This window comes from Poromitra crassiceps (genome assembly GCF_964638095.1).
Source record: "Poromitra crassiceps genome assembly, chromosome: 7".
Classification (NCBI taxonomy): Eukaryota; Metazoa; Chordata; class Actinopteri; order Beryciformes; family Melamphaidae; genus Poromitra; species Poromitra crassiceps.
In genome coordinates, this window is record NC_139628.1 from 2,615,660 (window position 1) to 2,633,391 (window position 17,732).

A 17,732-nucleotide genomic window follows, 5' to 3' on the forward strand; every position below is an offset into this window, starting at 1 on the left:
TCAAGACTTATGGTATGGCTTCATGCCTATTCAACAAACAGCAACCCCAAGGTCATTGCCAGTTACTTCATAGCAGAAGTTGAAAAGAAGATGGGGACAGCGGCTAGAATTCGTGCAGATTTGGGAACAGAGAACGTCACCATGGGAGCGATGCAGAGATTCCTGCGATGGAGTGACAGGGATGAGCACGCAAGAACTTGTTTCATCACTGGCTCCAGCAATCACAATCAGCGCATTGAAAGTTGGTGGGCTTTTTTGAGAACGCACCATGCCCAGGATTGGATGAATCGATTTCAGAGATTGAAGGACAATGACTGTTTCAGTGGCGACTTCCTGGACAAGCAGCTTGTATTGTTCACCTGTCTGAATATCATCGAGGTAAGCAACTCTCTCTCTCTCTCTCTCTCTCACACACACATGCACACACACACACACACACACACACACACACACACACACACAACACACACACACACACACACACACACACACACACACACACACACACACACACACACACACACACACACACACACACACACACCTGTGTGTTTGACCCAGATATTAACAGCCTACTTAATATCTTTACACAATAATTTCAAATCCATCTTCAATGGCATGAGCTATTTGCACAGACACACAACTTGTAGCTGGCTGCAGAGCCAATTCCTACAGTATAGGCTACTATTATAGACGTTATATACGCTTTTTTTTTAATCACTTGCAAATGGTCTTCAAATTATAGGCCCTAAAACACACTTTCTGTCAATAACAAGCGCAAACCTTAAAGACCATGATGCCACTCCCCCTACAGCCCCTTTTCCCTCGGACCCCCCCCCCCCCGCCCATCCACCTATATCCCCTGGCCTAGCCACTCCACCTACCCAGCCCTGGAATCCTGACTGTCTACCACCTTCCTATCCCTATGCCCCCCCCCCCCCCCCCCACTAAACTACATGTCCATGACTTAGTGCCCTGACTTTTCCATCACCTGACCAGGTGGGGCCGCGGGCCCAGCGCCTTGGCAAAAATGCCATTACGCCTATATGCAGTGAAATATTGTTGTTCATTATTTAAATATTATGAGAGCCTATATCTGCATGTATCTCAACTAAAAATAAGGAATTCTACTTAAATCATGTTTTTCTTCTGCAGGAAGAGCTGCAGCGAGTCACACATTTGTGGAATACCCACATTATCCGCAACAGCAGAAATGCAGTAGCTCCAAGTGGACGTCCACTTCTCATGTACACAATCCCTCGTCTATTTGGAGGACAAGATCACCTGAAAGTGGTCTCTCAGCAAGCGGTGGACGCTTGTAAAGAAGAATGTCTTCAGAGGGGACCACATCCTTGTGATGAAACAGTATTCAACTTGTGTTGCCTTATAATGGCAGAACATTTCTTACACTCACCCACCACAGCAGATGAAGCCATAGAGCTCTATCTTTTCCTGAGGGCGCACATACTTAAAGACTTGTAAATTCTCCCTCGAGCTCTGGAGCAGTGCTGTGTTTACCCTGCCTTTTTGACACAAAATGGCCACCGTGAGAAGGGTCTATTCACCTTATGTTCCAACACAGGGCTCAGCTAGTTACTTCCTATTGTGTTTACATTTCCTGTACCAGTACAGTACTAGTGACCAGGTAAAACAGCTGGTGTTTTCAACAGAAGGTCATAACACAACTGGGTCAAGTGGGCCGGGATACATAAGGTGAATAGCCTTTGACACCAAGCCAAGGCAAGTCATGAACTTGTGGCCCCCTGGTGGTCTGTGAAGGTATTTCCCATGTAACTCAATCCAGTGGTCCTCAGGTTGCTTTGTCACTGGTCACAATCATTTGAAAAGCCCTGTGCTATGCAACCCACTTTTTTACAAGTTTTACAAGTTGATGGGTTGATGAGTGGTTTGATGGCCCTACATGGCATGAGGCCGAAACCTCTGGCCACTCAACCTGCTTTAATATAAAGGGTCATCCAATGAAGAGGTGTGTATGAATAACTGATGTATAAATGTATTTCTGAGTGTGTGGTCTTATGTGTACCAAGACAAAAGTTATTATGATTCTGATTCAATGTGTGATTTGGGCTTCAGGAAAGAAATAAACAATTAGACCCTTAATAGGCTCCCTCATCTTCCAGATAACAAGGACATGAAATATTTCAGTGACATTTGTGGGTGTTTTTGCACAATCTGTATAACTAAAACATTCTCATCAATACAAGAAATGACACGGAATATTAATTTGAAAAAAGTGCAACTGTTTATTTTCATTTACTGTAAAAGTGACTGAACAGTCATCACAACATATGACCAGTGAAGACTTCTCACGTGTAAATGTATTGTGCTTCCAGTTGGTCAGTCAAACTCATTAACGGGTAGAAAAGTACAAAAATACAATAGTAGGCTACTACAATACAAAATGAATGACGATCTTCAAAACACACATGCACACACACACACACACAAAAAACGCAGTAGTGATATACACAGTGGTTACTGAACAAAACTCATTACACACACATACACAACAAACACACTAGTCATGTACACAGTGGTTACTCAACAAAACTCATTAACCGTTCAAACAGGCCTGTTTCTAACAAATGGGAAATTGCAAATAAAAATCTGTGGATTTTTTCAGCTGTGAACATTGTGCAAATCCTGCACAAATAGCTGCTATACTTCTTCAACTTACTTGCAAACTATTAACAGGTAAAACTTTGAAACCCCCACAATAAAACAAAGACAACCAGACAAATGCTACATATATCACCCCCCCCCCCCCCCCTCACACACACACACACACACACCTGCTTTGGCTGATCATATTCATTCATACATTCATTACTGGAATTCTCGAGTGCCTTGATGGTCAACCCCCCACCTAAAGCTGGTCCACAGCCCAAAAGTTAAATGTTGAAATAATGTGAAATAATGCACAAATAAAATCAGTCACTCAAAGTGATTTGGTTTCTTAACAGGAACAGTGAGTCTCCTCTGAATCAATCTTAGTTTCCATCCATCTGAATCAAAGGCAGTGAATTACCATGTTTAGTAAGAGAGGACTGTAGAGTAGGGATGTCACGATACCAAAATTATGAGTTCGATACCGATACCTGCCTAAGTATCTCGATACCGATACTGAAACGATACCACGGCAAAAAACTAAAACATCAGGAAAAGTATTGGAATAAATACAGGGGACAAAACATGGAACTTAAAACTTATTTTATTGATTTAACAAGGTAATGCACAGCCATGTAGTCATTTTACTACATGCTGGTAGTACTGCCACCACGTGTGGCGCTGAACATGCTAGAACTTTTATTATCTAGTGTAAAATTAACATAATCTCTCCTGTAAACATATTTTAAAGGAATGTGAACCGTTTAAACTTATAAATAATATAAATAAAATATAATTTCACACAGCTGCTACACTATTATAGCTATTTGTTTGATAAAAAAAAAGTACTCTGTACTTGCAGCTCCTAAGCTTCATTAACATGAAGTGCCTGATTTATGGTTAATCTAGTAATATATATTATTTTCACACATAAATGTAGGCTATTGAAATGTAGGTTTATTATGTGGTGTATCCCCCCCCCCCCCATACATGTAGGCTAGGTGTTTTTTACAATGAATTCGTATATCATTAATAATTGGGATTATTGTAAATATTAGGATAGGTGACATCCGATGACTGCTTACCATGTAAAAGCTTTAATAACACTGGCATTGAGGACCATAGTGTTATTAAATATTGTACATGGTATGCAGTCATCTGATGTCCCCTCCCCTAAACGTTACATGTCATGACTTGCTCCTTCCTTGGCAGAGATCTGTGCTCGAGCACATTGCCTCGTGTTTTACTGTAAACGAGTAGGCTATTGTGACAAGCGAACTTTTTCAGTGAAACAAGTTCGCTTGACACACAATACTCGTTGGACTTATTTGAGGGCATGTATGTTTATCGTTCACGTTCGCTAACCTGTCGGTCTTTAAACAGGTCGGGGTGCCTGTTGGCAAGATGTTTAGCCAGGTTCGATGTGTTTGATCCTTTCGCTTGCGTCACGTTGAAGCACCTTTTACACACTGGTTTGGATGTGTCCACGGGCTTGCCTTCGCTGTCGGCAACGTAAGCAAAATATTTCCATATTTCGCTTCGTGCATCTGCTTTTTCTACAAGCGTTGGTCGGCTTGCAAGACTAGAAGAAGCCGCTGCCATTTTCGCTGCGTCTGTCCTGTGTGTCGGGGTGCTGTAGTGAGGACTGAACGACTGTGGCCAGAGAGCGAGCAGAGAGGGAAGAGGGGAAAGTCGACACGCCCCCACATGAAGCAGACAGAGTCAGAGACGAGCTTTTTTTCACTTTTCACGAGTCACCATTGGTTCAAGGCAAGGCTGTGTTGCCTTCACGTGAGGTGGGAGACAGGCTCTCAACTGTAATGCCGCTGTGTCTCTCTCCTCCGCTAACAAACACCACGGTCGCACACTGACGCAACCCATGACATTTTTTTAAGTATCGGTACTAAATTAACGTGGTATAGTATCCTTTTTAACGGCAGGGAACCGCGGTACCATACTAATACCGGTATACCGTGCAACCCTACTGTAGAGTTTGTAAAATACTGCATCTGTGAGGTGTTCTGGAGATGTCAAATCATTCTAAGCCTCCCTATCTAAACTTGTGTTGAAATGAGGCTCTGGCACCAAATATACTGCTCTATAAAAAAAGGAGAACTACTGTAAAACTGAAAGTGTGAGTCTTAGAGCCAAATTTCAAACTTGACCTCAACCTTTTATTTTCAAGCGTATTAATCCCAAGCCCCCCCCCCCCCCCATTATGCTTCTGCGTTAGTTCCTCATACAGTCATTACTGGGATTCTTGAGCGCCTTGGTGGTCAACCCCCCCCCCCCCCAAGGTACATACAGTAGGCTACCTGTATTTATCCACCCATAAATACATTTGACTTCTCCTTTCCTTCTTCATATTACATATCAAAATTATAATATCAACATTCTACATTGTATGGGTTAGTACTGGGAGGAGGAAGTTAGTTAGCTTACATTAAGCTGAATTCAAAGTTTTTAGCCATCAGTATATTGTCCATTTCCTTACGTAGTTCTGGGTATTCTGGGGGGGGGGGGGGGGGGGTAACTTCGATACAACACACCCACGGGGCGCGTCAGTGGGCGGAGCTTGCGTAAAAAGTTCTCCCCCAGCATGCACAGCTTCTACGGAACTGACCCTGCGGCGGGGGGGCGTAGCCTCTCACGTCCCGCCCCCCCATCAAGGTACTGGATCAAAAGGTCCCGGTGCCCAACAATATGCTCATGACGGGTTCCGCTCCTTTGGCCACAAGAGACCATCTTGTCCAACAGGCTCGATGCCTGGGAGCATCTATGTTGTAGCACAACCCTAACGTTTAGCTAACCCTGGGCCAACCGTTAGCCCTAGGCTAAGGATGTGCTGTGTAAAGCCCTACACTGTTTGCTGCCCAACAGAACTGTCTACTGTAGGTAAGCACAGATGCTGTGTCGTGCTTGCTGTGTGTGTGTGTGTGTATGTGTGTGTGTGTGTGTGTGTGTGTGTGTGTGTGGTCTCTGTTGGTTCAGACAGGGGATCATGTGTTTCATCAGCAGGTGGTGGGTTAGGGTTAGGGTTGCTGCCGATGTCCATGTCTGAGCTTCGGAAGAACAGCAGCAATCACACAGGCAGCCAGTAGTACTCCTCCCACTATACCATATCTATGTCTGGTCCTGTCAGTGGCAGGTGCAGGACCTGAAAAGCAGAAAACAGATGTGTCAGGTAAATAATGACGAGCCAGGAGAAAAAGCTCCATTTCCTCATCATCAAACTCATCAGTGGCTGTGAATAGTCAGGTGGGTCAAAATTCACCTCGCAGTGGCGTAACTTCATTGCCATGGGCCCCGGTGCAAATATTTGCTCTGGGCCCTACCTAACAATCATGGTGCGTTCCTTTATGGCAAAATAACTGGGATGTGGAGGCTAAATGACGTCACATCTGTTTTGTTAGCGTTCCATTTGCAGAAAACTGGAGCTGGGAAGTTCACTGTTGCAAGTCAGCTCTTGGTAGGGTTGCCACCGTTCATGCAGAAAAATAAGGGACACCCCGCCCCCCCCCGGCAGCACGACCACCACGGGCCGAGGGCGGGGTGGGGTGCCAGTGGTAGTAAATCATAACTTAATGTATCAAGAAAGCATTTAGATTAATACTTAAAGTTTGAAGTGGTTAATTAACAATTAACTAATAGATAGCTTTTCAGCTATAAACTCTATATTAGGTAAAAAATATTTGCTTATCTCTGAACACCTTTTTATTGCCTTTTTGTCTGTTACTGTGTTAGCCTATTGAAGAATGCATTTTTCCAGATTGGTGAGCATATAACCGAGTTGTTTACTTTCTTCTCATGTGCACTATATTGATTCATGTAGATTAATGGGCAACACTTTATAATAACGTTCAGTCGTAAGTCATTTATAAGCCTGTAGTTAATGATGAACTAATCACTTACAAAACATGAATATACATTTGTAGATCATTAATAAATGCTATGTTAACATTTCACAAATGTGTTGAAAGTAATCTATAAACTTTTAGTAAATGAAGTGTTCCTCACCTCTTATAAATAATGTGTAAATCATTTACAATTCATTTACAAGGCTTTCTGCATCCCCTAATCTAAAGTATAAACCATTCATTACATACAAGGGGGTAGCTCTGTCAAAATTGAAGCCAATGTGGAAGTGCACTTAAAACTGCATTCTTTCGAATGGCCTGCAGGGTGCGACCCATTGGTCTGTGGACTTCTGTTTTTGACACATATGGTATTTTGGCAATTGCCATCTTGGATCTGGACAAGTCCAGGGGTTTCCCACAGAGCACGGCCTGCTATTGGTCCATGATCGGCGAGCTGTGTGATCAGTGGACAAGCGACCTGTCAATCACGCCCCAAAACATAGTCTGCAACGACAACATAGTCTGAAACTAGTGATTGAGACCATAAACACATTAGGAAAGTGGTTACTGAGGCCATACTTGAGGCTTCAAAACAGAAGTCCACAAACCAATGACGGGTCGCCCCCTGCAGGCAAAGAGGACACTTCCGCATTGGCTTCAATTTTGACAAACAGAGCTACCCCCTTGTAACACATTTATGTGTGATGAATGGTTTACACTTTAGATTAGGGGATGCAGAAAGCCTTGTAAATGAATTGTTAATTATTTACACATCATTTCCAACAGGTGAGGAACACTTAATTTCCTAAAGGTTTATTCACCTTATTCTTTGCCCATACAAGGACGCTTCTGCATGACGTCAATTCGTAATCGTCTTTACGGTTTTAAACACGGAAGTAGAGTACGCCTACCGCAGTCATTTAGACTTGCCAAAAAGCTGTTTTCAAGCTAAAAAAACCCAAACTGTTTTAAAGTTTTAATATTTGTCAGGTGAGAACGTAACATATATGTGACCAGTTTATCAGAATAACGCCTATTGGAAATCCTTAACGAGCAGCGAGGACCGGGAGCGCTGATGTGCTGACACCGGTCGGACTAGCTACAGTATCTGTCAAACCCTACTACTGGCAGTGAGAAAACACTAACGACGTTCTTTTGTAACTAACGTTAAATGCCGACCGGGTACAGCCATCGCCTCCTCGCAGCAGTAACGCTATGAACATGTAACTGAAGTTGGCCGCAGTGTAGCTTAATTCTGAATGTTGCCAAACTTCATTCATACTGACGTTTTATTTTCAAAATGGCCGCCAACTAGCGCTGAACCGGAAGAACAAATACGTTGCGTCGAACGCGGAAGAGAGAAAAAGTGGGCGTGGTGAATAAGGCGAATAGATGACTATGTTAACATAAGATTTATCAATCATCTACAAATGTATATTCATGTTTTGTAAATGTTAGTTCATCATTAACTAAAGGCTTATAAATGACTTACGATTGAACATTATTATAAAGTGTTACCGATTAATGTTTATGTATTTGATTGTAAAACTCACAAATCAAATCATAATAATGTAGCCTAGAGAAGCACCTCAGCAGCCAAGATTTACATGGCAGACAGTACATCTATTTATTTCCTAGTAGCCTAAATACAACTGGATAGGAAATCTAATTGATCAGATTCTGATCAATCAGAACATGATGTCCAGAAGGGATTAAAAAGCTGTCATTACTGTATCAGCCTTGGGAGTTGCTTGTGGGACACTGCAGGGTGCCCTCCTGACATGACGTGAATGTTGCTCTGTATATTGGTGTGGCTCTTGGTGTGTAAAAGCCTGAAGTCAGCAGGTGGAAGAGTTACAGAACCAGCAGCAGGATTTGAAGCTAGAGCTCACAGAGGAGAGTCTGCAGGAGTGTAGTGCTACGGTGTCGCAACGCACATCCACAGAGCACAGAGCCACGTTATGGTGAGCAGATATGGAGAACTGAGATGTCAGATGTCATAGGCAGCGCTATTAAGAGGCAATTGTCATATGGAGGAGAGGAAATGTAGGCTAGTTGCAGAAAATACAGAGGTGAGCCACACTGAGGGGATCATCATATAATAAACACTGACTATCAAATCACATTATCATCACTGTTGAAGCCGTTACCCCAGATTCCAACACAATATTCCATAGTAGCCTATATGTGCAGTTGCTTCAATCAACTTCATCTGTTATCATTCATGTCAGTTTAGTTGAGTTGGGGAGGTTGCCCATATCTGCAATCAAGATTATTATAATTTTTTTTAGAAAACCCACAAATCAAGTCACTATAAAGGCTCAACTTTAAACACCTGTTGGATCAGCGGTTGGATAAGTCATTTGGTGATAGCCTATCAATTGATGTTTGATGTTAAATTAGGCTATTCAAGCTGATGATGATGATGATGATGAGAGGGGTTATCTGTTACATACTGAAAATATGGACTTGTTAACACATTCACTGCCAACAACGTATGAACACGTTTTCAGAATCCAGCTGTTCCCTGCCAACAACGTGTTTACACGTTTTTGGCATCGATTTTTTTTTTTTGACGGTGGGTTGTGCATCTAAGCCTTTTACATCTCTTATATAATTATTGGAGCCACCGAACGTTTACAACCCATTCCACCGACCCACTAAGTGGCAACAGTGCTCTCCTGGCTAGAGAAAGGAAAGCATTTTTTTAACTTGTCACGCCATTCTCAGCCCAGCCATTCTCCTTTTCGCGCTGATTGCTGGCGATGCGGGATTGCAAATTTACATAATAGATTCAGCCGATCTACTATGATCGGGTGATAGATTACAGGTGGAGGAACACACTTTGAAACACGCAGCATAAATATGACCAGAATCGCAAAAGCTTCTCTCAACCAAAACTCCAAACGAGCGAGTCCATCCCGACTTCCTCAAACAGCGGCCGTGCAGACATGCAGGCACAGGAGAGCAGCAAAGCACTGACTGGTGACAAGCTTGTCCGCCCACGGAGGGAGGAGTTGAAGCAACTCGAGAGGGAGGGAGAGAGAGAGAGAGAGAGAGAGAGAGAGAGAGAGAGAGGGAGGGAGAGCGAGAGGGAGGGAGAGAGAGAGAGCGAGAGGGGGAGGGAGAGAGAGAGAGAGAGAGCCAAAAATGAATGGTTAAAGTGACTGTTCCATCCAATTTCACAAAAAGCCGTTTATCTCTGAATATTCTTTCTCACGCTAAAACCATGCTGTATTCAACTGCTAATGCTTACATAACTACTAACTCTACAAACTAACTCTTTTAGACAGAGAAAGTACACATTCTATTAGTACTTTTGAGATATTGTATGTTCACAAACTCCAAGCTGAAACGAATCCTCGGCTCTTATAAAATGAGCCATAATCCTCAAAAAACGGCTTGGCAGAAGCTACCTACAGCAAAAAAAAACGTCTGGCAGTCAATGTGTTAACAGTGTGTCGGAATACATCAGGAACTTCACAGTGAGACAGAATTCTGTGCGTTATGGAGTGGAGAAAAGTGTTGGGCAAAACAAAACAAATAGATGTAGGAGTCTCTTTCAGCCCCTCCACAGAGGAAGGTTGGTGATCTCAGAACAGGACCAGTATAACAACAACAGTTCAAATGGTGAATGAACCCAAAGAGGATCCTGGAGCACACGATTTCACTGGAAACATATAAGGTGCAGACTAACGTTTCAACGCACACAGCATCTTCATCAGAGTCAAACAGTAGTGACAAGATTACAAGTGGTTTAAACACACTGTGAATCCAATGCCTCTTCACTCTGAAGAAGACACTGTGCTGTGGAAACATCAGTGAGTGTGTTGATCTGCACCAAATAAAGACTTTTTAAGGTTTATTATTATTATTCATGGTCCATCTTATATTTCAGTGCAGAGCCTCTTCAGACCTGGTCACCAACCTGCAGCCAAACTGATCACCTCAACTCACCTGGTTCTTCAACGGTGAGGTTGATGATGCAGCTGGGCTCAGTGTTAGCATTGGCTCTCTTACTGCGTTTGCCATTGCTTGTAACATGGCACTCATATGTCCCAGAGTCGTTTCTGTTCACGTTCTTCAGGACTACAGACAGGTTGCCGTTCTTCATCTCTCTGTCCAGCATCTCCACCCGTCCAGCAAAAGACGGACTCTGGTGGGTCAGGTCTGACTGTTGGTCGTTCTTCAGGACTACAGACAGGTTGCCGTTCTTCATCTCAATGTCCAGCATCTCCACCCGTCCAGCAAAAGATGAATTCTGGTGGGTCAGGTCTGACTGTTGGTCTCGGTAAAGGAAGACATATTCTTGTGGCTTCAGGTCTCGTCTGGTCCACTGCAACATGATGGGGACAACATTGGGACCCCGACACTCCAGAGTGACATTCTCTCCTGGGAGCGCCGTTACATTTTGCTGACCTAAAGTTCAGTGATACAAAAACACAGAGGAGAAAAGTCAACAACATAATTCTTCAAACATCAGCTGCCTGAAAGGCCTCTACTGTTCCAAAAACATTTACACAACTCTTTATTTAGTATAGTTTTAATAATTTCATCACTCAGTCAGCAATATTCAGATCTGTAGAGCTGGTGTCGCTATTCGCGGACCAACTAAAACGAACACTTAAAGACCCTCTAAAGTCATGTTTCAAGATATGAAATACTCTACTTTGAATAATAATTTATGTCTGATGGTTTTTCACCACAAACAAGTTATTTTGTTAAAATCCTTAAGATGACTTCCCCTCCTCCCTCATTTAAAAATCTGAAGCAACCAATCAGGGTGATCTAGAACCTAACTAGCCAATCACAGCATACAACACAGGCTTTCAACATATTCTCACTCCCAACTCATGACAAAGTGATGGCAAGAAGGGTTCCTGACAGTATATGATGAGTTAGGAGTGAGAATGTGTTGGGGCTTTAACTGCTGAATACTGGACAGTGATTGGCTGCTTGTTGAAAACCGGCTCTTCAGTGAGCTCAGAGAAACTTTCCACGTTCAGCAGATGATTGTGAAAACAGTCTTCTAGTGTCAAACTCTGCACAGACATCATTCTGCACAGTGAAGCTCACACATCCAACTGAAGGAACAAGAAAAAATAAAATGATTTTTGACTTTAGGGGGTCTGAACACTTCAAATGTATTTGGTAGGACAGCATTCATACTTACGGATCACATGAATCTCATATTTCTTGTGGTGGGGTTTGTTGTTGAACTCCACAGAATAAGCTCCACTATCATTTCTAGTCAAATCCTTGATAACCAAACGTCCAGTCGATGTATTCAGGTGTGTGCGGTTTTTAAACTGTCCATAGTCCTCCACAGGTGCTGCACTCTGGATCCATTCTGCCACATAGTTGTTTCCATGTTTCCACAGGATGCTGGTTATGGGTTTAGAAACAGCTGATGTGTCTGGTGCCAAGTCAAGTTTTCCTCCCAAGGCCAGGGTTAGGATTTCCTCTTGGGCTACAAGGAGAGAACAATTTATCAGTCAAGTTGAAAGTGAGTTTACAATTTTCCATCCTTTTCTGTGATGGGTGAAACCTGCATTTTTAAGGTTGAGAAAATTGTGTGATATTATCGTTTTAAATCCAATCCAATCCAATACATGTCTGCTAAAGTAACAGCTAATGATGATGATTTGAAAATGTAGCCTAACATTAACCAATGCTGAAGAGTCAATTTGACTATCACTATAAATGTCACTATTATAGAGTATAAGAATATTGCTTTCGTCTCTGAAAAGACTGCCAGTGAACTGTGTCTCTGTGTCAGGACAGTCTGAGGCATTTCCCTCCTGCAAAGATCTTTGATTGACTAACAGCTCTGCAGCCAACCTGCCTCCTGATCATCTGAACTCACCTGGTGGTTCTTTAACTGTGAGGGTGATGGTGCAGCTGAGCTCCTTGTTCCTTGAGGGCGACCTCTTCCTGCGTCTTGCATCTGGTACAACATAAGCCTCGTAAGTTCCAGAGTCGTCTCTGGTCACGTTCTTCAGAACTACAGACAGGTTTCCGTTTTTCATCTCTCTGTCCAGCAGCTCCACCCGGCCAGCAAAAGATGGATTCTGGGGGACCGGGTCCGACTGGTCGTCTCGGTAAAGGAAGACATATTGTGGCGTCAGGTCAGGTCTGATCCACTCCAACACAATGATGGGGACATTGCTGACATCGGAACACTCCAGAGTAACATCCTCTCCTCGGTACGCCGTCAGCTGCTGCAGACCTAAAGTACAATAAGAGGGGGGGGGGGGATAATCCATGTGTTTTATTTCAACAAAGTTATCACATTGCAAAAAAATTATAATAATACTCTAGTCCTCCTGGTTCTAGTTATAGTCTATTGAGGCGTTTTGTTTTGCAGCTTAAAAACAGTCACAGCAGACAACACTAACTTCACCACTACAGTTGCCATTTCATTGTAGTGAGACAAACTTCACCACATGACCTACTATGCCCTCCAAATCCAAACCGCAGTAACTACAATTTTGGTCAAAATGTAGTTATTACTAAAATTGAACTTTTAGATGTTTGTTTTATCATGTGACAAACTGGCAAAGTTCAGTCTTGCTCTATATTTGAGAAAACAGAGTATACAAAACCTATAACTCATTTGGCTGGACAGTCAAAAAAAACTTTAAAGCCATTTTTCTCAGTTTCATTGTTAGTGTAGTTACTACGGTTAGGATTTGTAGGGCTAATGGTGAACTCTAGGTCAGTGATTCTTAAAGTAGAGTACAGTGACCCACAAGGGTCCTTGAGGTGGTTCCAGGGGGTCCCCAGCAAAAAGAGGAATAATTTATCACTATAATTCCATCCATAAGTAACACAATGACAGACTGTATGACTGTGTTGGTCATGGCTTTCATACACTTCCAGTAATAAAACATTAAAAGCAAAAAATCTTATCAGATCGGGTCTGTGGTCTAATTTGTGTCAGTTTAGGGTCCTGGATGTGAAAGTTATCAGAATCAGAAATGCTTTATTGATCCCGGAGGGGAATTTGGCTAACGCTTCAGTTGCGCACATTCATGTAAGGAAATATATAAGCATAGAGAAATTATAAGAATATAAATAAGAATGAAATAATAAATAAGAATGAAAATTAAAATATGTAAATTCAAACTAGAACAACCGCACCGCAGATATATGCCTCTGCTAACAAGTGAGCAGTCGACATCCATGTCTGTCAAGAAACTTTGACGTTTGAGCTAGTGTTAATTTTGGCAGCAATTTTTGAATTTAGTCTTAGTCCAGTTTCAAAATGTCATAGTCAGTTTTTATCACATTTAGTCAACCTCATTCTGTTTTTATTTAGTCAACTTTAGTCGACTAAAAGTCTGAGTATTTTTGTCTTATCTTAGTCCAAGAAAACAATAACTATCTTAGTCTAGTTTTAGTCAACAAAAACTGTTAACATTTTAGTCGTATCTTAGTCAAACTATTTTAGTCTACCAAAACCAATATTTTATCTTATCCTTCTGATAAAAACATTTTGAATGATTAAGACCACTGGACATGGAAAATGTGATGTGCAGATTTATTTTTATTCAACAATCCATGATACTGTAGTGTGTACACACACACACACACACACACACATTGCTGTCTAGGTAGGCATGCTACATCTGTATAAAAGGTACAATATAGAAAATAATCATGGATGCTGTGAGCCCCTTTTTAGTCCATATATCTAAACCAATAGTTATTTTGCGTGCCATGGACAGTCTGTGTTTGAATTTTTCCTTTTCAGCCAGGTACATTTTGTCCACAAGGTTTGTCATTTTCTTTTGGCACTGTGAGCCTTCTATCTATTTTTTGGATCATCATGACAAAATCCTCATCCTCCACTGTCCGTGGAGGGAGGGCTGTGCGACCTATCCACTGAGCTATCGCCTCTTCTTTGGAACGTTGTTCTTGTGAGTCTGGCTTGTAGGTTGTGTGGGATAGCAAAGCCGTAGCGATAGCTGTCCTCTGCTCTTTCTTGGGTGGCTGGTATACCAGGGGTTTATCTGAAAGCTGGGACAGGAATAAATACAATGTCAGGACAGGACAGATGCAACATCAAGAAAATCAAGTATTGCACTAAGCATTATACATAAGTAAATCATTGCTGTCTTTTAATTCTTATTCAAATTAAGATGTTTAGAACGGTGTGTGAGAGCGAGGGAGAGAGAAAATGTATGAGTCTGTAAAATAGTGTTACACACACACACACACACGCTTTTCTCTCTCCCTCGCTCTCACACAGTTCTAAACATCTTTAGGCAACGGCAACCCCCACCCGATAGAAACACCAACTGCACAGTGTAGCATTGATACAAGTTAAGCTAGCTAACTTTAGCTTGTTAGCTTGCTGGCTGGGCCTTTTGTCACTAGGAAAGCCCGGCCCCGCTGTTGAGAGATGCTAACGCTAGCCCAATACTGAATGCTACGTTGCCTTCGCTGCTCATTTTAAGCTCCTTCACAAGTTAATTTGTTAATGAGTTGGCTTGGCTAACGTTAATAGTATAAAACACAGCCTACGTGCAAAACCACCGCATTAGTAACGTTAGTTGGCTTACCTCAATCTCTTTGTGGTAACACTTGATGTGTCTCTTCAAGTTTGTAGTGTTTTTCCCTGCTATTTTATGGCCACACGGCTTCCCATGTGATACAGCAACGCATTCGTTTTTTTTCTCTGCGTCATTGTAACGGAAATAAACCCAGATATCCAGCCGTTTCTTCCTCCCAAGCATATCGAGTGCTAAAATAAGTAGGTTAAAATCGAGACCATTAAAAACAAGCTAAAACCATGGAGGCTAAAACAGGTGACGAGTCCTCCTCTGTTCTGACTGCGTGCAGCTGTGATGATTGGCAGCAATGTTTCCTTATATTGACACTGGTGTGCGCAGCACAGGAAACAGATTAACGATTAACGTTAAAATATTTCGTCTCCTCCTTTTTCGTCAACGAAAAAAAAGACAGATTTTGGCAGTTTTTATTTGGTGAACTACATTTTCGTCTCGTCTTTTTTTGTCAACGATATTGGATGTTGATATCGTCACAGTTAGTGTATAAATACGTGGGTACCGTCTCGTCATCGTCTCGTCTTAGTCATGGGAAAAAAGGGCGTTGACGAGCATATTTCGTCATAGTTTTCGTTAACGAAATGAACACTAGTTTGAGCCAAATGTGAAGAAATTTCATCAAGGTGTTGTTACTGAAATATGGCATTACCGATTCTGTGAGCAGATTTTCACATGACGTGCGCGCACCCCAAAGCACCGAGACAGGCACCCAGCCACCACACCACACACGGCAGCATACCTTCCTCGTTGTGGAATATTTTTTCACCGTCAGTGAAGTAGACAAAGCTCGCAGTTTGTCACACATGCTAGTCGAAAATAAGCCGTGGGAGACAGAGGTGCGGCCGAGTCCCGCTCGGCTGGAGTCCAGTCTGAGCGGCTCGCTTCACCTCACTGGCCCCTCTCTCTCTGCTCTCTCTACCCGGGGAAGCGGTGCTCCAGCAACCCGCCACCGCGCACAGCCGCTTGGCGAGGGTGAAGCATTGTGTCCAGTATAACCATTCCCCGACCTGCATTCTCCATTCCACATCAGCGCTGCTGCCTCAGCCTGTCAGTCATGTTGTAACATGGATACAGGAGAGACTATTTGTTTCGTATTGCAAATAGAACGACGGACATAATAATAAAAATGCATCAGACTCACAAGTGTGCAAGGTTTTCTGTGCGTGACGATATTTTTTCGGATGGCAGATAAAAATACGCATACCAAACTTCGGACTGTGTGTAAACTCCGCCTTGATATTCAGACTGAAGATCGTTACTGTAACTCATAAACTCATTTCCCCTCTACTCAAGAGGACTGGTCTGGAGCCAGGCTATAAACTCCTTGTCCATGGATCATTTTGATGTTCTGTTGGGCCTAAAAAAAAAATTAAGTTTGGTTCCGGTTGCAGACCGACCCTGTCAATTTACGTGCGACCCAATTTATTTTATGAGCTTGTTGATTGTGACGGTGGCGCTAAGGGGCGGGGTTTGCCACTGCGCGAAGGTGCTTTTCGCTACGGATACTTTAAAACGCCAAATGGCAGGGAGATTCAAGATTCCTAGATTTTATTGTCACTCCGTAGTACAAGTATCACGTGTGAAATTCTTGTGCTGTGGACTCAGTTTACAACATAGTACAAATATAACAGGGCATATGAGTGCCAAAACGGAGCATGACGGACATGTGCTTTGTGTCGCTTCTCTGCCCATGCAGCACAGCGTGCCAACCAAAATTGTGGACATTGGGGTTAAAATCATTTGAAAACGTGCCTCAGGAAGTTAAACAGTGCCCTTGTATATTCGTATCAGCAGCCATACTCTGAACCTGTTTCGATTTTTGGAGCGTCCCCCACCTCTCTCTCTTTTCCGCTTTCAGCCCGTCCTCGCATTATGCTCCCAGCTCCCAAAACAAATGAATCTCACGGCAGTTTAACAAGCGTGTAAACAACGAGACTCTATAGCAAGATTGTCTGGACAAGTGAGAACACAAACACATCGGCTAACAAAATATATTTCCCTGCTGCATGTGATGACATCGGCAAAAGTTTGGGATTGTAGCAGCAAATGCCTTTTCCCCCCACACTGCCTGATAGACAGGTAGGAGATTAACAGCCTCTGACTGGCAGGGGCTTTGAAACGACGGTAGCCTATAACAACTTTTTATTCATTGGTCATTCATTGTGATATAAATTAGTGACATTTTCCCCAAAATACTCATGGTTCTGTTGCTGTTGGTATTTGGTAGCCTATCTGATGCCAGTGCAGTGCGGCCACCGCATCAATTAACGATAATGACGGAGGCTTGGCAGCAGCAGGATGATGTATTCACGCAGATTTTCAGTCCTAAATATCAAACATGTTTGATATGAAAGCATTCATATTGACTTAAATATTTTGTTCATATAAAAACGTGTGTAGAGCACAGTGGTAGAGTACATGTAGGCTATGTTATGAAAAAAGTATCCATCGCTGCTGTAATTTTAAGGAAAATAAAAATATATATATATTTCCTATCTATCCCTTGCTGCCACTGGGGGGGGGGGGGGGGGGGGGGGGGGGGGGAAATCCCTACCGACCATCACCTCAACTGACAACCAACAGGAACCAAACTTATTTTTTTTTTAGGCCTTGCACCTGTTTTCTTTTGGAAAAGTAAATGCATGATAGCTGTGGGATATAGGCTATTGGATTA

The 17,732-nt window shown here is 42.6% G+C and overlaps 1 protein-coding gene across 1 annotated transcript in view; it reads right to left on the reverse strand.

The window, feature by feature from the left end:
- Positions 1 to 5,408: 5,408 nt before the first annotated feature.
- Positions 5,409 to 17,732, reverse strand: part of LOC310780279 (uncharacterized protein) — a gene marked incomplete at its 5' end in the record, with an annotated part of 19,015 nt that continues 6,691 nt past the window's right edge. The window contains 4 exons of the mRNA XM_083640838.1: positions 5,409 to 5,785; positions 10,443 to 10,904; positions 11,659 to 11,955; positions 12,352 to 12,714. Of these exons, the coding sequence (XP_083496964.1) occupies positions 5,661 to 5,785; positions 10,443 to 10,904; positions 11,659 to 11,955; positions 12,352 to 12,714 (1,247 nt within the window). The 3' untranslated portion in view covers positions 5,409 to 5,660. The remainder of the gene's footprint in view (positions 5,786 to 10,442; positions 10,905 to 11,658; positions 11,956 to 12,351; positions 12,715 to 17,732) is intronic.